Source organism: Hemitrygon akajei, chromosome 5, assembly GCF_048418815.1.
Source record: "Hemitrygon akajei chromosome 5, sHemAka1.3, whole genome shotgun sequence".
NCBI classification, from domain to species: domain Eukaryota; kingdom Metazoa; phylum Chordata; class Chondrichthyes; order Myliobatiformes; family Dasyatidae; genus Hemitrygon; species Hemitrygon akajei.
In genome coordinates, this window is record NC_133128.1 from 71,945,843 (window position 1) to 71,969,448 (window position 23,606).

The 23,606-nt window shown below is 43.1% G+C and overlaps 1 protein-coding gene across 9 annotated transcripts in view; it reads right to left on the reverse strand.

Moving 5' to 3' along the window:
* The window catches only part of cnksr2a (connector enhancer of kinase suppressor of Ras 2a), a 560,907-nt gene that overhangs the window by 53,060 nt on the left and 484,241 nt on the right, over positions 1–23,606 (reverse strand). For all 9 annotated transcript variants that reach the window (XM_073045761.1, XM_073045760.1, XM_073045758.1 and 6 more), the window contains one exon: positions 21,384–21,894. In XM_073045761.1, the coding sequence (XP_072901862.1) occupies positions 21,384–21,894 (511 nt within the window). The remainder of the gene's footprint in view (positions 1–21,383; positions 21,895–23,606) is intronic.

The window sequence follows — 23,606 nt, forward strand, 5'->3', positions numbered from 1 at the left end:
AGTGTGCAGTGTAAATGTCCGTGATGGTGGGAAGAGAGACCCCGATGATCTTCTCAGCTGACCTCAATATCTGCTGCAGGGTCTTGCGATCTGAGATGGTGCAATTTCCGAACCAGGCAGTGATGCAGCTGCTCAGGATGCTCTCAATACAACCCCTGTAGAATGTGATGAGGATGGGGTGGTGGAAGATGGACTTTCCTCAGCCTTCGCAGAAAGTAGGATGCTGCTGGGCTTTCTTTGCTATGGAGCTGGTGTTGAGGGACCAGGTGAGATTCTCTGCCAGGTGAACACCAAGAAATTTGGTGTTCTTTACGATCTCTACTGAGGAGCCGTCTATGTTCAGCGGGGAGTGGTCGCTCCGTGCCCTCCTGAAGTCAACAACCATCTCTTTTGTTTTGTTCACATTAAGAGACAGGTTGTTGGCTCTGCACCAGTCCGTTAGCCGCTGCACCTCCTCTCTGTAAGCAGACTTGTCGTTCTTGCTGATGAGACCCACCACGGTCGTGTCATCGGTGAACTTGATGATGTGGTTCGAGGTGTGTGTTGCAGCACAGTCGTGGGTCAGCAGAGTGAACAGCAGTGGACTGAGCACGCAACCCTGGGGAGCCCCCATGCTCAGTGTGATGGTATTGGAGATGCTGCTCCCAATCCGGACTGACTGAGGTCTCCCAGTCAAGAAGTCTAGGATCCAGTTGCAGAGGGAGGTGTTCAGGCCCAGTGGGCTCAGCTTTCCAATCAGTTTCTGAGGGATGATTGTGTTGAATGCTGAACTATGAACAGCATCCGAACATATGTATCTTTTTTGTCCAGATGGGTTAGGTCCAGGTGGAGGGTGGTGGCAATGGCATCATCTGTTGACTCCATTTATATCATTTATATACAGCATAAAAAGAAGCGGTCCCAACACCGACCCTTGCGGAACACCACTAGTCACTGGCAGCCAACCGGAAAAGGATCCTTTTATTCTCACTCACTGCCTCCTACCAATTAGCAAATGCTCTAACCATGCTAGTAACTTTCCTGTAAATCCATTGGCTCTTAACTTAGTATGCAGCCTCATGTGTGATACTTTCTGAAAGGCCTTCTGAATATCTAAATACGGTATACAACATCCACATGTATTCCTTTTATCTATCCTACGTCTAATCTCCTCAAAGGTTTCCAACAGGTTCATCAGGCAACATTTCCCCTGAAGAAAACCATGCTGACTTTGTCCTAACCTATATTGAATTGAGAAAACTTCCTGAATACACTTGACAAATTCAACCCCATCTAAACCCTTAAACTAAGAAGGTCCCAGTTTACTAGAACTTTTGGGTGTGTTTTAAACTAACATGGCAGGGGGATGGGAACCAGCATGATAGAGCTGAAGATGAGCCAGCAGGATTACAAGTAGATAATTGATGTGACATGAATGTAAGGAAGGACAAGCCAATGATTGGGCACACAGAGCAAAGAATTAAATTGTACCACAGAGGCAAGGTTGAAAAGGACGATGAATGTAGGACTGAAGGTGCTGTATTTAAATGTGTGTAGCATTCAGAATAAGGTAGACAAACTCATGGCACAATTAGAGACGTGTGGGCATCACTGAGTCATAGCTGAAAGAAGACCATAGATGGGAGCTTCACATCAAAGGATATACTTTGCATCGAAAGGACAGGCAGGAAGGCATTGGCAGTGTTGGTAAGAGGTGGAATTACATCTTTAGAAAGAGATGACATAGGGTGAATGAATGTGAAACCTTTGTGGGTGGAGTTAAGAGACTGCAAGTGTTAAAAAAAATTATGGGAATCATACATACGCCTCCAAATAGTAGCCAGGATATGGGGTTGAGATTGCAAAGGGAGCTGGCAAAGTTATGTAATAAGAGTCATTGTAATGGGGGACTTCAATATGCAAATGGCATTGGGTAAATCATGTTGGTGTCGGATTGTGAGAAGAAATTTGTTGAAAGCCTACAAGATGGCTTTTTCAAGCAGCTTGTGCTTGAGTCTACTCGGGGAAAGGTCATCTTAGATTGGTAATAACCCAGGTCTTTTTAGGGAGTTTAATGTAAAGGAACCCTTAGAAGGCAGTGATCATAATGTGATTGAATTCATACTGTAATTTGGGAGGGAGAAGTGTAAGTCACATGTATCAGTATCACAATGGAATGACAGAGGCATGAGAGAGGAGCTTGCCCGAGTGGACTGGAGGAGGATACTGGTGGGGATGATGGCAGGGCAGAGATGGCTGAAGTTTCTGGGAATAGTTCACAAGGCACAAGATAGATATGCCCCACTGAAGAAGTTGTTCTCAAATGGTAGGGGTAGGCAACCATGGCTGACAAAGGAAGTTCACTGCATAAAAGCTAAGGAAAGGGCATATAAAATAGCAACAGTGAGTGAAAAGTTGGATGATTGGGAAGCTTTTAAAATCCAACAAAAGGCAACTAAAAAAGCTATAAGAATGGAAAAGTGAAATATGAAGGCAAACTAAAAATAATATAAAGCAGGATACTAGATTTCTTTTTACGTTATATGAAGATTAAAAGGGAGTTGAGAGTTGATATTGGACCACTGGAAAATGATGCTGGTAAGGTAGTAATGGGGGACAAAGAAACGGCAGATGAACTTCATTGGTACTTTGCATCAGTCTTCACTGTGCAAGATACTAGCAGTGTGCCAGATGTCTGTGAGTGTCAGGGAGCAGAAGTGAGTGCCATTCCTATTACAAAGGAGAAAGTGCTAGGCAAACTCAAAGGTCTTAAGGTGGAAAAGACACCTGGACCAAATGGATTACATCCCAGAGAACTGAGAGAGGTTGCTGAAGAGATAACAGATGCATTAGTTATGATCTTTCAAGAATGGTCCGGGAGTACTGGAAGATTGCAAATGTCACTCCACTCTTTAAGAAGGGAGGAAGGCAAAAGGAAAGAAAGTATAGGCTAATTGGCCTAACCTCAGTGGTTGGGAAAGTGTTGGAGTCCTTTAGTAAGAATGAAGTTTCGAAGTACTTGCAGACTAATGATAAAGTAAGTTTCTGAAAAGGGAAATCTTGCCTGACTAATCTGTTAAGTGTTCTTCAAGGAAGAAACAAGCAGGGTAACAAAGGAGAGGCAGTGGATGTCATTTATTTGGATTTTCAGAAGGCATTTGATAAGGTGCCACATATGAGGCTGCTTAACAAGATAAAATCCTATGGCATTGCAAGAAAGATATTGGCAGGATAGAGGAGGCAGAGAATGGGAATAAAGAAGACCTTTTCTGGTTGGCTGCCAGTGACTAGTGGTGTTCCTCAGAGGTCAGTATTGGGACCGCTACTTTTCACATTGTTTGTCAATGCTTTGGATAGTGGAACTGATGGCTTTGTGGCAAAGTTTGCAGATGATACAAAGATAGGTGGAGGGGTAGGTAGTGCTGAGGAAGCAATGTGATTGCAGCAGGACTTTGGAAGACTGGGCAAAAAAGTGACAGATGGAATACAGTGTTGGGAAATGTATGGTAATGCATTTTGGTAAACAGAACAATCGTGCGGACTATTATCTAAATGAGGAGAAGAGGGATTTGGGAGTCCTCGTGCAAGACTCCCAGAAGGTTAATTTATAGGTTGAGTCTGTGGTAAAGAAGGCACATGCAATGTTGGCCTTTATTTCAAGGGTAATAGAAAATAAAAGCAAAGAGATAATACTGAGGCTTTAAAAGACACTAGTCAGGCTGCACTTGGGAGTATTGTCAATAGTTTTGTGCTCTATATCTCAGAAAGGACGTGATGTCATTGGAGAGAGTACAGAGGAGATTCACAAGGATGATTCTGGGAACGGAGGGGTTAACATACGAGAAGAGTTTGGCAGCTTTGGACCTGTACTCAATGGAATTTACAAGAACGTGTGGGGATCTCATTGAAACCTACTGAATGTTGAAAGGACTAGATAGGGTGGATGTGGAGAGGATGTTTCTAATGGTGGGGGTATCCAGAACTAGAGGGTACAGCCTCAAAATCGAGGGGCTACCTTTTAGAAAGGTAGGAATTTTTTTAGCCTGAGAGTGGTTAATCTGTGGAATGCTGTGCCACAGACTGTGGTGGAGGCCAAGTTCATGGGTATATTTAAGGTGGAAGGTGATAGTTTCTGACTGGTCAGGGCATCAAAGGATATGGGGAGAAGGCCATATGGGGTTGAGTGGGTTCCAGAATTAGCCATGGTGAAGTGATGGAGCGGACTCAATGGGCTGAATGGCTTAAATTTGCTCCTATGTCTTTTGGTCTTAGAAGGAGACCAAAAAAGGATATAGAGGGAGGAGCTTAGAAGGATTAATGGCACCTAACGGCGACTCCTTTGCTTGCATTTTCAGAAACAGCTGTTTCCATCTTTAATATCTCTATTTTCCCCTTTCAGGGTTCTTTTGAAGACCCTGACCTGGAGTTACACGCTGACTACGGTTCTTTGTGGGAGTGGGACCCATTCTCGGGGTTTCACGAATGGCCGTTATTTGGCACGCAAGGGCGCAGCCTAAGAGCTCTGCTCGTCTTCGAAGGACCGAGATTTCGTGGCTCTGGAGACGGGGATCGGAGCTTGGTGCCTCTGCAGGAGATTGGTATGTCGTTGGAGATGGGAGATCAGTGTGTGTTGGAGATGGAAGATTTCTGGCTGTGTGCCCAGAGATCTTTGGGCACACAGCTGGGAAAAAGCAACTCAACCGACTTTTAACATCGTAAACTAGCGAGTTGTTTGTTATGTCTCCCCTGTCGCTGTGAAGCGGAGACATCTCTTTCTCCCTTATTAGGGAGAGAGAGAGAGCCTGTGGTATGTCGAATGCCGGGTGAACAAGTAGCCTTTGGGGTAACTGCAAACCTGTGTCTTTGCTGTTGCTTTGCTCACGCTTGAGTGCTCAGTGGTGGGTGCCAATGCTTTTTTTTGCCGGAGGGGGGAGGGGGATTGTTGCTTGCTGCCTCTTACGCGTGGGAGGGAGGGGAGCTGGGGGGGACTTTGGGGTTCTAACATTTAACTGTCGTTCATTCTTTAGGGCACTCCTCTGCTTTTGTGGATGGTTGCGAAGAAAAAGCATTTCGGGATGTATATTGTATACATTTCTCTGACATTAAATGTATCTTTGAAACCTTATATTTGGAAAGTTGAAATCCTTCTTGACAACAACCCTGTTATTCTTACACATATTCTACACATAGGCTCATGAGTAAGTTTGCAAATAACACAAAAATTAGTGCAGTCATAGATATCCAGGTGGTTTTCTAAGGACTCGGAGGGTTATAGATCAGCTGGAAAGTTGGATGGAGTGGTGGCAGATGGAATTTAATCCAGACAGGAGAGGTGACGCACTCTGCGAGGTCAAATTCTGATATGACTCATGCAGCAAAAGGTTGTGACCTTAGGAACATTGATGCACAGGCAGACCTTTGGGTGCAAGTTCGTAGCTCCCTGAAAGGTGGATAGGGTAGAAAAAAGGACAGTTAGCTTGCTTCCATTCATAAATTGAGACATTGAGAATAAGAGTTGGAATGCCTTGTTAGACTGCACTGGGGAGAATTGTGCACAGTCTGGTTGTCTCTCTGGAGGAAGGATGTGGCAGCAGGATATTGCCGTAGTTAGAAGGACACACTGAACAGAATGTGTTTACTCTAATTGGAACTGGCTAAGGATGACCTTAAAAGTGCTTGTGAAAATATAAGGGGCATAGAGAGGATTGATAGGCAGACCCTTTTTCCCAGCGAAGGGGAATCTGGAATTAGAGGGCAAAAAATTAAGGTGGGAGATTTAAAGACCTGTGGGGCAAGTTTCTCAACTGAGGATGATGGTTATATAGAACAAGACAGGACAGGTAATAAGAAGCATAGTACAGTTTAGACAGGTACTTGGATAGCCTACTCCAGCACCTATTGTCTAAAAGGACTCTTTCTGCCCACTACGTCCATACTGACTGTGACGCTTGTCGACGCTAATCCTAATTTTCTACATTAAGCTCAAATCCTTTCTACACCTTTGCTATCCAAGTACCTGTCTAAACTGTACTATGCTTCTTATCACCTGTCCTGGCTTGTTCTATATAACTAGCACCACCATTCAATGTGACTATGGCTGATCATTCACAATCAGTACCCCGTTTCTGCCTTCCCCATTTCCCTTGACTCCGCTATCTTTCAGAGCTCTATCTAACTCTTTCTTGAAAGCATCCAGAGAATTGGCCTCCACTGCCTTCTGAGGCAGAGCATTCCATAGATCCACAACTCTCTGGGTGAAGAAGTTTTTCCTGAACTCTGTTCTAAATGGCCTACCCCTTATTCTTAAACTGTGGCCTCTGGTTCTGGACTCCCCCAACACTGGGAACATGTTTCCTGCCTCTAGCATGTCCAATCCCTTAATAATCTTATATGTTTCAATCAGATCCCTTCTCATCCTTCTAAATTCCAGTGTATACAAGCCCAGTCGCTCCAATCTTTCAACATATGACAGTTCTGCCATCCTGGGAATCAAACTCGTGAACCTACGCTGCACTCCCTCAGTAGCAAGAATGTCCTTCCTCAAATTTGGAGACCAAAACTGAACACAGTACTCCAGGTGTGGTCTCACCAGGGCCCTGTATAACTGCAGAAGCACCTCTTTGCTCCTATACTCAACTCCCCTTGTTTTGAAGGCCAACATGCAATTAGCTTTCTTCACTGCCTGCTGTACCTGCATGCTTACTTTCAGTGACTGATGAACAAGGACACCTAGATCTTGTTGTACTTCCCCTTTTCCTAACTTGACACCATTCAGATAGTAATCTACCTTCCTGTTCTTGCCACCAAAATGGATAACCTCACATTTATCCACATTAAACTGCATCTGCCCACTCACCCAACCTGTCCAAGTCACCCTGCATTCTCCTAACATCCTCCTCATCTGTCACTGCCACCCTGCTTTGTGTCATCTTTTCTGTGCTGTATGTTTCTGTGTTTCATTCACTATTAGTTCTGTATTCCAACTAATAAACCACATCTGTAATTTCTTTTCCTGTCGTTCAATTCCTCTAAGGTAATGCATCAAGAATTATTGCTGCATCAACTTTCCCCATTTCACTGGCTTCCAACTTGATTAAAAATTTAGGAGATCCTCCCGCTCCACTCTCTCCGTCTGCTATCATTACCTCCACTTGTCTCTTTGTAACATCTACTCTGGGAGAAACAAACAAAGCATTAATCAAAGCCTTTTTTTTTGGCAGTGAGACTGTGTGAAATCTTGTCAATTTTGTGCTCATTAAAGTGACGGATAAGCAGAATTGCTCGATTTGGCTCTCTACACAATCCAAGAGCATCAAAAGTTCACTGCAACGCCTCTTGAAGAATTGCTCCAAAATGCTTCTTAAGAGGACAAATATATTTCCATTCAGTGGCAATCAGTGTTTTCATTTCAATTAATGTTCTTCAGTGCAAGTTAAGAACACAGCTATAATAATAATGTGTATAGATGTTGTTTGAGACGATAGCACTTTGAATCTATTTTAAATCACAGCAGATGCTCCCACTCCTATTTTCGAATAGCACCAATTCTGGAATGATGTAAATTTGCACTTTGATATTCTATCATTCATTTTATGCTCATAAGAAAACAACATAAATGTATTATCCTCTTGACTGCTGTGGTTATTTAAGTCTAAATAATGAGAACATGACAGATAACTGAAGTACTGTGCAAAACTCTTAGGCATGTGTATATAGCTAGGGTGCCTAAGACTTTGCACAGTGCTGTGGTAATTTTACGTATTGCAATGTACTGCTGGCACACAGAGAGAAAAAAAAACTTTCTGACATACGTGAGTGATGATAAACCTGATTCTGATGTGGACTGAGAGTGGGAAGGGGGCAGGGAGAGGGGACTCATGGTTGAGGAAAGGGCAAGGGCGAAGGGAGGAGTGAAGAGCACCAAAGCGACATTCTACAATAATCAATAATCCAATTGTTCGGAATCCAATGACCTTGCATGGTGTCTCAGAGCTGAGTGTGTCTGTACCGCCCCAGCACTCCCTCTCTGCAACCTGTCCAACATGTCCCTCCCGCAGCGCATCACCCTCGCTGCTCCCAACAGATTTACAAACCCGCTCTCCATTGCATGTTCACACATACAGTACAGTGCAAAGATCTTAGGCGCCCTAGCTAACTACTGATACTTTTGTACCTCTTCTTTCATCTCCAAATTGCTTAATGAGAGTGAGAGCAAGGGCTGTTGATGAAATGTCTACCAATAATCATGTTGTACAATGCTAGCATATCCCAGCAAGATCAGTATTATTTTCATATATACGTACAAATTATTTCTATCCTTTAAAATAACCACGAAATATGGGAATACAACTAAAAATATCTAGCATCACAAATTATTGATATGTGAAAAATGTTCAATGATAATTCTAGTTTCTCAAGGTGAACAACTACTCTGAAAGCTTGGTCATGTGTACTGGGAGCCAAGTGTAAATAACTGAATATTAGGGTCATAAAATAGAAAAAGCTAGAAAAACAACAGTTTAGGGAGCATTTATGAAAAGAGAAAACAGTCAACACTTCAGATCTGTGACCCTTTATTGGGGGGGGGGGGGTCGGTAGTTGATGCATTCATGTATCCATCGATTTGCACTGATCGGGAAGGCTCCATGCCAGACTTCTTCCCAAACAATGATCAAATGTTTCACGTTCACATGCTATCATTAAGAATAGGGATACTCTTTGTGTCTCCACACCCTCTAGTCATTTAATAGTCCAGCACCATCCTCAAATGGATGAACAGGTCTGTTGCTCATTAGATCAATAGGCTCTGTCCATTACACACTGGATTTTGATGTTCACAAGATCACAAGACAAAGGAGCAGAAGTAGGCCATTCGGCCCATCGAGTCTGCTCCGCCACTCCACCATGAGCTAAACCATTCTCCCATCTAGTTCCAATTTCCGGTTTTTTCCCCATATCCTTTGATACCCTGACTAATTAGATACCTATCAATCTCCTCCCTAAACACCCTCAATGATTGGGCCTCCACAGCTGTATGTAGCAATGAATTCCATAAATCCATGACCCTCTGGCTAAACAAATTTCTCCTCATCTGTTTTAAATGGGTGCCCTCTAATTCTAAGACTGTGACCTCTTGTTCTGGACTCATCCACCAAGGGAAACAGCCTTTCCACATTTACTCTGTCCAACCCTTTCAACATTTGTGTTCTGCACAAATATAGTCCAGAGTGCCAGCTTCACTAGTTGGCTACTTACTGTTCCTGTTGCTGCTCCCACATATCCTGTGTTCCTCACTTAATCAGGAGTGACCTCCTGTCCTGAGAGGAATGAAGGAGAGAGCAGACCAGGAGGTTACAGATTATGGCAGAATACATTTCTGCTGTTGTTGCTGGCCCATTGTCACCGGCCAGATATATTATGAGACTCTCCCATTTTTTACAACAGTAATGCCAGACACCATAAGGAAAGGTTTCCTCAATGTGAAGATATGGGTTTGTGTCCACAAAATCAGTGCAGGGGCCACTTTTACCAATGCTATCATGCACGAGTGCTTCTGCCACAACCAGATGGCTGATCCAAGTTTCGTAAACCTCGGACAGTATGCAACTAACCACCTTCTTAGATGCCCTATTCCTGCGAATGTCTATAGGAATCTTTCCAGTTGCCAATCCTGATACCATGATCCACTGAATAAATTGATACCACCGTGTCCACAATGGATAGGTCTACTACTTTGGAAGAACAAGATCGTGGAGGTGGATGCAGAGACCTAGCTGTTATATCTCTCAGAGCTAATTGAGCCCACTAGAACTCAGGGCTAGGTTAAAAAAAGAGGGCCACAGGTGATCATGGATCACATTCTGGTGAATGACATCTGATCCACATACTGAAAGGGGGAGAAATTATTGAAAAACCAAGTTGACTGGAAGAAAACTAACAGCAGCATTATAACACATAATGTAAGTCACGATATGCATTTCAGCCTGTGAGGAAATGAAGAGACACACACAAAATGCAGGTGGAACACAGCAGGCCAGGCAGCATCTATAAGGAGAATCGCTGTCGACGTTTCGGGCTGAGACCCTTCGTCAGGACTAACTGAAAGGAAAGATAGTAAGAGATTTGAAAGTAGGAGGGGGAGGGGAAAATGCAAAATGATAGGAGAAGACCGAAGGGGGTGGGGTGAAGCTAAGAGCTGGAAATGTGATTGGCAAAAGGGATACAGAGCTGGAGAAGGGAAAGGATCATGGGACAGGAGGCCTCGAGAGAAAGAAAGGGGGAGGGGGGGAGCACCAGAGGCAGATGGAGAACAGGCAGAGTGATAGGCAGAGAGAGAGACAAAAAACTAACAACTAAATATGTCAGGGATGGGGTAGGAAGGGGAGGAGGGGCATTAATGGAAGTTAGAGAAGTCAATGTTCATGCCATCAGGTTGGAGGCTACCCAGCCGGTATATAAGGTGTTGTTCCTCCAACCTGAGTGTGGCTTCATCTTGACAGTAGAGGAGGCCATGGATAGACATATCAGAATGGGACGTGGAATTAAAATGTGTGGCCACTGGGAGATCCTGCTTTCTCTGGCGGACCGAGCGTAGGTGTTCAGCAAAACAGTCTCCCAGTCTGCGTCCGGTCTCACCAATATATAAAAGGCCACACCGGGAGCACTGGACGCAGTATACCACACCAGCCGACTCACAGGTGAAGTGCCGCCTCACCTGGAAGGACTGTCTGGGGCCCTGAATGGTGGTGAGGGAGGAAGTGTAAGGGCAGGTGTAGCATTTGTTCCGCTTGCAAGGATAAGTGCCAGTAGGGAGATCGGTGGGAAGGGATGGGGGGGAATGAATGGACAAGGAAGTCACATAGGGAGTGATCCCTGTGGAAAGCAGAAAGGGGGGGGAGGGAAAGATGTGTTTGGTAGTGGGATCCTGTTGGATGTGGCGGAAGTTACGGAGAATTATACGTTGGATCTGGAGGCTGATGGGGTGTAGGTGAGGACAAGGGGAACCTTATCCCGAGTGGGGTGGTGGGCGGATGAGATGAGGGAAGATGTGCGGGAAATGTGAGAGATGCGTTTGAGAGCGGAGTTGATGGTGGAAGAAGGGAAGCCCCTTTGTTTAAAAAAGGAAGACATCTCCTTCATCCTGGAATGAAAAGCCTCATCCTGAGAGCAGATGCAGCGGAGACAGAGGAATTGTGAGAAGGGGACAGCATTTTTGCAAGAGACACGGTGGGAAGAGGAATAGTCCAGGTAGCTGTGAGAGTCTGTAGGCTTATAGTAGATATCAGTAGATAGGCTGTCTCCAGAGATGGAGACAGAAAGATCAAGAAAGGGGAGGGAGGTGTCAGAAATAGACCAGGTAAATTTGTGGGCAGGGTGAAAGGAAATGAAGAGATACTGTGTGATTGTGAACCTCCACAACCTGATATCTTGCTATTTGCTCTGTACGGACAGTATTCTGAAGGTTGATGTTTCTGTTCCATTTTGTGCGTGGGGGGGAGGGGTTGATGAACGGGATGCCGTTCTTTTTTGTAAGGGGGGGGTTGATGTTTCTCTCTGAACAACTTTCATGCTCTTTCTTTGTTTCGTGGCTATCTGGAGAAGACGAATTTCAGAATTGTATATGGATACATGTTTTGATAACGAATAAATCTTTGAACCTCTGTAGTTTCTCCATTGCATTTAATTGTTTTAAACTTCCATCTTAACTGCTCGTTAAACTTATCATAGAAAGTTCAATACTATCATTCAAATAATAACCTCCCTTTCAGAGAAATTATATTTTTTCCTCCAGTGCTAACTAATCTTTCTATTCTAAAAAACAGTAAGGACAATGAGTTTTACACTTGTAGGTCATTGATCTCCTGAAATTTTGAAGAAGTTAGGCTTTAAATTTTTTTACTAAGTTTTGCCAGGTTCACCAATGACAACAGTGACTCATCACGAGATGACCTATAGAAAGGAAGTGAAAGAGCTTGAGGCTCAGCACCAGGCAAAATAACCTCTTCCTCAATGCCAACGAGACAATGGAGATGGTTATTGACCCCAAGAAGGCCTGTTCCACTTACACCCCGGCACACATCGGTGGCACAAGAGTGGAAACTGCGAGCAGTTCCAAACTCCTGGGAGTGCATGTCTCACACAGAACAGAATCCACACAGTCAGGAAAGATCAGCAACACCTCTACTCTCTGAGAAGGCTACAGAGAGCTGGTCTATACACGTTTCCACTTGTGACCTTCTACAGCTGAGAGCACTCTAACATGCTGCGTCACTGTGTGGAGAGTTAGACAATCTGACTCTTGGAAGCAGGCACGGTTGTGTGTGACTCCTGACGGCCCCGGCCACTCGGAGAATCGGTGACAGTTGTTGTGGATGAGAGCCGGATCCAAAATGTCTCCTTCAGGCACTCAGCACCTCTCCTTGTGTCCAAATCCTTCGCAGTCCACGAGGTGTTGCCGAACACCTTGACCTGTTTCCCCTCAATAAACCTGGCTGGCTGGCAGCGGGGCCAATAGTGGTAGGGCTAAGGGACTGGTGCAGACAGGTTTTAATTTAGAGAGGTGGAAGGGAGGTTTGATCTTCAGGGTCTTGGGGAGCTGCAGGGTGTAAGCCACTGGGTTTACTTTATCAAGGGTCTGATGAACTTGGACGGCAATTCTCTGGATTCCATCTGGAGAAGCAAATCATGAGTGGACAACCAGACCTGTTGCCCAGGCTGCGAAACAGGTCCCTGTCTTCTCCTTTGGTTTGCCTTGATCTCCACCTTCCGGGCAGAGGCCAGAAAAATCTCTTGCCCCAATCCATTTTTGCTTGCAGAATTGGATGAGATCTTTGACTGCAGGGACCCCAACCTTGGCTTCCTGTTCTGGAAAGAGAGGTGGAGGATAACCAAACTAGCACTCGAATGGTGACGTCCTGTGTGCCGAACGTTGTAAGGTGTTGTGGGTGATCTCTGCCCACATCAAATGGTCACACCACTCATCAGGTCTTTCTGAGGCCAGACATCTCAGGGTATGTTCTAAATCTTGGTTGGTCCGCTCCGCTTGAACGTTGGAGTGAGGGTGAAGCCCAGAGGAAAGGCTTGCTGTTGCCTCTATCAGTTTGTAGAACATTCTCTAGAAATGTGATTCAAATTGTGCATGGCGATCTGAGACTATATCCACTGGGAATCACCTGGTCCGAGACAATTTCGGCCGTCTCCTCTGCAGATGGTAGCCTATCCAAGGCTATGAACTTGCAGGCTTTCGAAAACCGATCGAGAATTACCGATGACCGACTTCCTCTTGGCTGGCAGAAGACCCGTGACAAAGTCCATGGAGACGTGTGCCCATAGCCTTTCTGGAACAGGTGGAGGAGCCCTTGAGATCGGCTACGGGGTTCCTTGATCAGAGCACACACCTTGCATCCCTGCATGTACTGCTGAACTTCTTTCATCCTCTGGGCCACCAATAATCTCGCGGGTCCTGTCAATACCTGGCTGAGTGGTCATTCTCGATGAATGTCCAATTTGAAGTACCTGGGACTGGACAGAACTTGGAATGGACAGCCGACCCAGAGGACCATTCTCAGGAATCTCTCCTTGCGCTTGGGCCTTGTGAATAACAGCATCAATTTCCCCAAAGAACTGGCACTACCACCCTGGCTTGGGGCAAAACGGTGGTAAGCTGCTTCTCTTATTCCAGTTCGTCAAACTGACGGGACAAGGCATCTGGCTTCTTGTTCTTTGAGCCTGGTCGAAAAGTCAGGATAAAGTCAAAGCGGTTAAATAACAAAGACCACCTGGCCTGCCTGAATTCAGCCTCTTGATTCTTGCGGTCAGTCCAAACAATGAAAGGGTTCTTGGCCCCCTCTAGCCAGTGGCGCCATTCCTTCAGAGCTAACAACTGCAAGAAGCTCCCAATTCCCGATGTCATAGTTCCTTTCTAATGGGGATAACCACCTGGAGAAGAATGCACACAATGGCATTGAGAAAAGATGGCAGCTGCTCCGATGTCTGAGGAGTCCATCTCCATGTTGAAGGGGAGGTGTGGTTTAGGTGAAAACAAGATGGAAGCTGTAGTAAACCGCTGTTTAAGCTCTTCAAAAGCAGCCTCTGTAGTCCAGACAAAAGGGCTTGCTGATTTCTTAGTTAGCACAACTGAGTCAGCTGAGCTGCCACTGAGCCGAAGTTCCTGATGAACTTCCGGTAGAAGTTTGCAAACCCCAGGAAACGTTGGACATGTTTGACACTGGATGGTGGTGGTCAGTCTCTGGCTGCCTGGGTCTTGGTCGGGTTGACCTTGAGATTCCCATCAGACATGATGAAATCCAAAAACGAAACAGTTGTCACATGAAACTCAGACTTCTCCAACTTGACGTAAAGTCCACGGTCTAGAAGTCTCTTTAAAATATCCCTGATATGAGCGATATGCTCCTCCATGGACCTTGCGAAGATTAGGATATTATCCAAGTAGACAAAGGCATACTTATGGAGAGTATCCCAGAGCACATCATTTATAAAGGCCTGGAAAATAGCTGGAGTGCTGGTGAGGCCAAAGGGCACGACCAAGTTCTTGTAGTGACCCATTGGTGTATTGAATGCAGTCTTCCACACATCACCTTCCCTAATACAGTTCAGATTGTAGGCACTCCACAGGTCCAGTTTTGCGAATACTCTCGCTTCTTGGAGCATCTCGAAAGCCGTACTCATGAGTGGAAGGGGGTAACAATTCTTGGCAACTATGCGGTTTAAAGGTTGGGACTTTATTCCCTGGAGTGTAGAAGAATGAGGGAATATTTGACACAAATATACAAAATTATGAGGAGTATAGATAGGGTAAATGCAAGCAGATGTTTTCCACTGAGACTAAAACTATAGTTCATAGGTTAAGGGTGAAAGGTGAAATATTTAAGGAGAACCTGAGGGGAAACTTCTTCACACACAGGCTGGTGTGACTGTGGGACATGCTGCCCGAGGAGGTGGTGGATGTGGGTAAGAGAAGTTTGAATAACTACATGAATGGGAGGGGTATGGCCTAGATGTGAGTCAATGGGACTAGGTAATATAACAGTTTGGCATCGACCATATGGGCTGAAGCTCCTGGTTCTGTGCTGTGGTACTCCGAAGCTGTGTTTGGTATTAGTGGAAATTGGGTATGGGTGGACAACTAATTATATGGTCAATGGGGAATGGTCATTTTAGCATTAAAAGGAGCAAGCATACTTCAGAATCAACCATTTTATGTCTAATTCAAATGGCTGGATTTCGTATGCATGAACAAACCTCTGGCTAAATCAAGATAAGAACTGCTGGATCCAGGAGGTATGTACCGGTTCACATTCCTGCCCCTTATGTTTGCACATCTTTTCCTGATCTTCCAATCTCATCCTGGGTCTTCCCCTTCCACTCCCAATGCCTCCCAGTCTGAGGGGAGCCAGAAACATTATTGTCACATCTTCCTTTGCAAGATAGTCCTTGCCCCACTTTGAGGCTGTAATTTTGGCTGCAGACTTAGCATACTTTAGTGACAATATTCTACATAAAGACAATGCAAACACAGATCATTGCTAATAAGGTACAGCTGAATAATATACACATTTGTATTTGTTGGAAATCCAGAGCAACACTCACAACACAGTGGAGGAAGGTAACTGGTCAGGCAGCATCTATGCAAGTGAATAAACCGTCGAGCACCTGCCAAAAACAGAACTTCCCAGTGCCCAACATTTTAATTCTGATTCCCCTTCCCGTTCTGGCATGTGGGTCCATGGCCTCCTCTTGTGCCACAAAGAGGCCACGCTCAGGATGGAGGAGAAACAGCTTATGTTCTGTCTGGGTAGCCTCCAACTTGATGGCATGAATATCGAGTTCTCTTTCTGGTAAAAAATCTTCCTCCCCCTCTTCTTCTATTCACCACTCAAGCCTCTTACCTCTTCTTACCTGCCTATTACCTCCCCCGGTGCCCCTCCTCCTTCCCTTTCACCTATGGTCCACTCTCCTCTCCTATCAGACTCCTTCCTTTCCCGTCCTTTATCTTTCCCACCCACCTGGTTTCACTCATCACCCACTAGCTTGTCCTCCTTCCTCTCCCCCACTTTTTTTATTCAGGTGTGTTTCTCCTTCCTTTCCAGTCCTGAAGAAGGGTCTTGGCCCGAAACATCAACTGCTTGTTTATTTCCGTAGATGCTGCCTGACCTGCTGAGTCCCTTCAGCATTTTGTGTGCGTTGGAGTGAATAAACAGTTCAGGCAGAGACCCTTCGTCAGGACTGGAAAGGAAGGGAGAAGAAGCCAGAATAAGAGGGTTCTACTTTTTTTTTTGGCTTCATTTCCAGTCCTGATGAAGGGTCTCAGCCCAAAACCTTGACTGTTTATGTATTTCGATAGACGCTGCCTGATCTCCAGCTTTTTGGTGTGCTGCTGGTGGGAGAACTCACGGAACATCTGCTTAAGAAAAGGGCTGGTTGATGTTTCAGGTTTGAAAGTGCAGAGGCAAGTTAGTCAGTATAGAGATGTGAGAGGGAGTGGTGAGACCGAGGCTGGTGAGTATTCAGTGGAACCAGATGAGGGGGCAACGATGGGCAAATGGAACCAGGAGGATATAGGGAAAGGGATAGGAAAGGTAAAATAAACCCAGGTGGATAGGTATGTGAGTGATGAGAAGATGGGGGAGCGTAATGAATCTAGGTAGAGAATGGGTAGGAATGGAAATGGTGGTCAAAGTATGAGCAGAGCTCAGACAGACTGGTGTGAATGGTAACGGTATACTGGGGGTGTGGGTTACCTGAAAATATCATCCACTGGCCCCTCCCTCTCACTACTAATGAGCACTTGGGAGACCACCATGACAGAATTGCTAGCTGCTGCAAGCTGCAAGCATCTTCTGCTGGGTGAGAACAGGATAGTTTTCTCCCTTCACTCACTCCCCCCACCCTCACCAAAGCTTCCCAGCTGGAACAACTGGGGTCTGGCTTGAGCCGAGCCAGTTCTCTGTGGTGGAACTCTTGTTTTAAGCTATGGATAAGATCTTTTGAAAATATGTGCAGAGTTGTAGAAATAACTCGTAAAAAAGAGACCAGAAATTAAGCTTTACAGAACAATCTAGGCAGATCAGTTATTAATTGGATGAAAAAAGGACTATAATCAGTATGAATTTAGAAAATACAGATTTTATGCTTGAGCAAAATTTGATGAAGCATTTCTTTCAGTTGAATTAATAAGCTGTCGATCATAGGACTATTCCAAAACATCTGATATGCTAATAAAACAATAAAATGAATAAATTCTCCAAAACTTTATGGCTAACAGGACTACGTGGACCTAGAATATGGAAATGAAATGCTGTCAGATTCAAATAAGCTCCACAAAATATCAAATAATTGCAAATGGCCTGCCAAACAGTTTAACAAAATGTAAAGAATTCAGGATCTTTCTAAACAATTTTATTGAGTCCCCTCTTTAAAAAAAATTACATTAAAAACATCATTAAACACTTGGTTCTTCTGTCATTCTCCACGTAACCAAATGACAGCTTCCACAACATATTTTTAAATTTGTGGTGGATGGAACAGAGCAGCTAAAATTAGGAATGCAGTACCTCACAGTGGAAAGAATTAGCAAAGAAACGATGTGTAGGGTAGAGATTATACACTGAAGCTTGCCAGTTTCTACAAATTTAAAATTATACAGCTCTAAAAATTCAATATTTATGATAATCAGAGTCACTACTTAAAAATATTCTATTCCTGTGACAATATGCAATACCGCTAACCCTTCTAAATGCACTAAGATAAAACTGAATAAACTTTTGAATTAATTTTGTTGTGCTTGCAAAAGCTTGAAGTAATGCAGAAGATAGATTTAAAGGCTCCAGCTTCTGCAGGAATACTGATAATATCTGCTTGTTAAATGAATCCAGGATTTTTGCCTTCTCTGTTCAAGAGATTCATTCTATAACGTACACTTAGCAGTCTTAAATTTGCCTTGCATTAACTTGAAGCCCAAATCTCCTTGTTCTATTCTGGCAATTTAGATTTAAACTGATTTGCTATGTTTTCCCACTATGTACTCCAATATATCATTAATGCATACTTTTAAGTTTGAAAAGATAGATTTTGTCCAAACCTTTCCCACAGCTCAACATTAATTGCTTGAGTAATGTCTCACCCAGCTAGTGACTCCAGTGCTATCAGACAGCCCTTACATCTCAATGCTCAGAATTTGACATGATAGTTTATGCTTTCTACAATGCGCCGTTTAATTGTTACTTCCTCTGATTTGCAATCTGCTGTTTTCAGTGGGCCTAATTGCTGTAATGCATTTACCTAATATGCCACTTATTGTCCAATAGTCAGAGGGATCTTTCAACTTCATCCTTTGTGGAGAAACATTGCCGCCCATTTTCCTCACTTTTATGCAGCCCTTTTAATCTCAAAACTGAACTATTCTAATCTGTGCTAGTTGACTTCCCAACTTGAGCTGCTCTAGATGTGTGTTCATCAATAACAGCCTGTCTCTGCTCTACCTTAAGCCGGCTCTCATTTGCCAATCGTGCCTTTGATCACTAAATGGTAATGGATTTCAGACTCGGCAATGGTGCCTTTCTGAAATTCTCACCTTTCCTTTCCAACCTCAGTCCTCTCTCACTCTGTTCCTGCCTTATCATTAAAATGCTTCTGAAGTTCTTAAATCATCCAAGTCTGGTCTCTTGTAATGCTCCAATTATTCCTGCTCCCCCAGTTGCAGCAGTGCCTTTAAACCTCTCCATCTCTCTCCCTCTTCCTCTTTGGTAGCGCCATGTTTTTGAACAACCTTTTGATTGCCTCCTAATGTGTCTCATGTAATATCGTATGAGCATAGTTCCCTCGGACAATTTAGTATATTAAAGTTTTCTACTCTTGATGTTTTCATTGAAGTAAAAAACAAATGCCTTATTTTTTCTAGTAACATTTTGTCCACTGACAATGTTTGTAGTTTCTGTGCTTTGTTCCCAAAGTGGTTTCATATATTTTGTTAAAATTCCAAGTCACTAATGTAAATCAGAAGCAACAGTTTCCTAACACTAAACAATCTAGCATTTCATGCAGATTTTCCTCCCCAAACTTAACACAACTAATTTAACAAAGATTCATTACTTAATCTTCCCTAAATGATACCATGAGTCTGCACTGTTTTGGGTTGAACTAACACTTGCAGGAAGGTTTTCAAATGCTTTCCAGTAGACTACGTACAGCATTCGAGATTCCACAGTCTACTGGGAGTGATATTCCCTCAAACGGTTAAGAAAATTGGTTCATCAAATTAATTCACATTAATGCTTTCTTATTGTATTGATATTGACTAAAATAATTGCCATGTTTAGTTAAGATTGATTATTGAGAATTCAATTAGTTTATACAGGGATTCTATAGTCCACCACAACTACCTTATTACCTTTTAAAAAGGGGTATCAATTTCTAAAACACAGCCATTCCAATGTTAACCCAGTAGTTCTTCTATAGTGACATAGACATTCTTGTAATGTATTGTTTTATTTTGAAAGACATCATCTCTAGGGCATCTGTGGTGCCTGTGTGCAGGACAAAGAATAACACGACTCTTCAACTAATCGGAGTAAAAACTCCACATAGAACTCAGACCATAAGTTACATAGCAGTTACATATTTAAACTGTTTACTTAAAAAAATAAAGAGTGGGAATTATAAAGTTAAAACAGCTTATTATTACTGCAATTTGTGCAATATTAGTAGTTCTTTAAGTGAAAGACAATCCAAAATTGAGAGATAATTGAGAGGTATTTATCACTTAATAGACCATTTAAAACCAACTTTTTTCAAAATATACGAGTCGTGACTGCTTCATTCCTTCTTGGTCTGGAACAGGTGCAGAGGCACTGCAGGCTCATGCAGTGGAATGATTTCAGTGCTAAGTCTTGTGTCACATCAATAACCCCTGCGCATCACCTGAGGCTTTATCCTGCAATCATGCTGCATGCTAATGACTTTGCTGCTATTATGTTGAAACATCTAACGATGTTAATGTACTAAATTCATTTTTCAGCAGTAAACAAAAGGGACAATTGAGCATTATACGTTATCAACTTGTGTTCTTGATTTAAAGTAACTAAGGTGTGCTTCCAAAGGATAAAGGGTAAATTTGACAAGTAGAAAGTTACTTCCATGAATTAACTTGATAGCTGGATATGGATATAGCAAAACCGAATCACTGGGGATGTCAATGGTCACGCCAGAATAAGTGGGGGAGGGCTGATGCTGTTTACGCATGGGAGGGGGCAGGAAGTTTTGGGGTTCTTATGTCATTTCTGTCATTCATTCTTTGGGGGGGGGTTTATTTTTTTTGTGAGGAGGTCTGCAGAGAGTAACAATTTCAGGTTGCATACAGTCTACATACTGATATTAAATGGAACTATGGAATTGAATTTATGCAATTGAAGGGAGTAGGGTGGCAGTACCATGCTGATTGAACTAAGTAAAAACTATGGACAGAGAATAGTTACCCAGTTTCTACTAGAATCCAAAAGAAAATTCCAAATGTTACCAAGTATATCATACACTCGTTTTAATAAAACCTTTAGTGTCTGCAACTTTCTTTGTACCTTTGCAATATTTCCAAAGGGATGAAAATTGATGTTTAAGCAGAAAAATGTGGCCATAACTGAGGCAGAGTTAATAAGTCTATAGCTATACACAGGACAGCCAGCTACACTTGCGGAGATCATGTTTCATTACTGGACAGTAAGTATACATCTTTACTTCACCCACACAAGCAAGCAAGGCTTAATGTTTGTGTGTGCTCGGTGAAAATATGCCTATGGGATGTTGGCAGGTTCAAGCATCCTTTACATTTACCAGCTTTGCCAAGGTACTCGTGCTTATGGAGGCATACACATGACATTAAGGACACATATCAATATCTTATTTCCCCTCAGGCCTCACTGATTGGATTCTAATTAAAGAAATTGTTACTCCTTAGATTATATCAAATTACAGCATTAGATTGATTGTGGCTTTGTTTAAAAGTATTGGGCTTAGCTCCTAGATTTTGATAAAATTATTTTTGTGTATTTGCTATAGTCTGATTTCCCCTGCATCAGCCATCAGCTCCTAAACAGAATGGATTATCAACAGCTAACCATAAACCTAAGAAGATGTTTGTAATTGCGTATATCGAGGAACTAATCCACTGTCTGTGGCATTTCTGCTAAACCTTAAGCGATTTCACCTTTAATCTGCTAGGTACTTCACTGCCTGAGGACCGAATTTAATCATAAATCTATTGCATTAACCTTTCATTTCAGTAGAAACATATATCATTTTAAATCCTCTAAGTGTTAAAATGGATACCTAATTGAAATTGAAAGGAGTGCTTTTGCTGATCCGAAATGTTGAAGGTGAAGCATGCCTCTTACCTTTATCCTCTTGTTTTTCCTCTTCGATTTCTTGCTTCTGAACCAATTCAGCCTGAGCTCCAGGGAGACAGATTGAGGAGTTCTGGCAAGAATGGGTGAATCCGCCATCTCGAGGTAGTGTGAAACTGCGTGGCTTTCCCCCTCCAGCACTGAGCCCTGGCCATCGCTCACCCTCTGCTAATGGGAAAGGTCCATAGTGATCCTGGATCTGGCACCGCTGTGCTGGTAGAGTTGACTGCCTCCGATGTTCTGGTGTTGGTAAGCCTGCTTCACCAAACACAGAATCCTCAAGAGGAAGAGTCTGGAGATAGTGCAGCCCTGAGCTGGTCAATGGAGTCTCTATTAGATCCTGCCAGGAGCGCCGTTCCCAAGCCCCGGGTTTACGAGCAGGAGATTCTATACTTGCGGAAGGTTCTGGCCGGAATTCCTCATGGGACGAATGTGAATGAGAGGTCTCCGTTGAAGACAGTCTGTTATGTTTAGGTTCAAGATATGGACTAGCACAGTTCACCTTAAAATGATAATATAATGATCAATAAGTAAATATAAAAATAAAGATTTTGATTCATGTTTTACAAATTATTAAGAATAGAGCGGTGCTTCACAATAACTTTTTTACTACCCACAAAGATATTCATCACATCCTAGTTCAATTATGAGTTTTATTCCCTTTGTTGGGAGCTTGGAGGAGTCTGCAAATGCGTTTACTTATGCAGCTGATTGAAAGTTACAAGTTGAGTGAGGAACAAGTCTTTGTCATCAACTTTCTCACATAAATAAATAGGATGTGATTTCATCTGCTATAACGAAGTGTTTTATGTGCTTTACAAAACCAGAATATGTTACTCTTGTCTGTAACAAGGACTTTGGGAAATACAAGAAAATCAATTTTTAATTATTTTAATTAGTAAAATATATGGATTATGGGAAAGAAATTTTTCCTTCTTTAGCTATAAACATTAAATAACTACACAGGTATTGGCTGATGGTTACATCACACCTGGACATCACTTCACTGATGTGAATGGAAGATAGAACACACAACATAGAACAGTACAACACAGGAACAGGCCCTTCAGCCCATAATGTTGTGCTGAATCAGCTAAAAAGTAAATTTAAAAAATCCAAAACATGAATCCCTCCTACTTACACAATGTCCATATCCCTTCATCTTCTTCATATTCATCTAAACATCTCTTAAAAGCATCTAATGTACTTGTCTCCACCATACCAGTCATCCACCACTCTCTGAGTAAAAAAACTTACCCCTCACATCCCCTTTGAACCTACTCCCTTTCACCTTCAATGCATGCCCTCTGGTATTAAACATTTCTACCCTGGGAATCAGATACTCCCTGTTTTCTCTATCTGTGCCTCTCATAATCTTTATAAAACTCCAACAGATCTCCCCTCAGCCTCATTCACTCCAGAGAAAACAACCCAAGTTTGTCCAGCCTCCCATGATAGGACACGGCCTCTAAACCAGGCAGCATCCTGCTAAACCTCTTCTGTACACTCTCAAAAGCCTCAACATCCTTCCTGTAGTGAGGCGACCAGAATTGTACGCAATACTTCAGATGTGGCCTAACCAGAGTTTTATAAAATTACAACATAAGCTCTTGACTTTTGAACTCAATGCCTCGACTAATGAAAGCAAGCTTTCCATAAGCCTTCTTAACCACTTTATTGACCTGTGCAGCTACTTTCATGGAACTCTGAACTTGGATCCCAAGATCTCTCTGCCCAGCAACACTGTGAAGGAATTTGCACTGACCAGTGTACTGTCTCCTTGAATTTGCCCTACCAAGATGAACATCTCACATTTATCTGGGTTAAACTCCATCTGCCATTTCTTTGCTCATATCTGCAACTGATCTATACTGTGCTGTAATATTTGCCAGTCTTCTACACTATCCACAACTCCAGCAATCTTGGTGTCATCTGCAAATTTACTAACCCACCCATCTACATTTTCACCCAGGTCATTTATATACATCACAAAGAGCAGAGGTCCCAGTACAGATCCCTGCGGAACAGCACTAATTATGGACCTTCAGCTCAAATAAGTCCCTTTGACCAGTACCCTCTGTCTTCTATGTGTAAGCCACTTCTGAATCCCAACAGGCAGTTTGCCGCAAACACTGTGCATCTTAATCTTCTGGGTTAGCCTCCCATGAGGGATTTTCCTCAAACACCTTACTAATATTCACGTAGACAAAACAC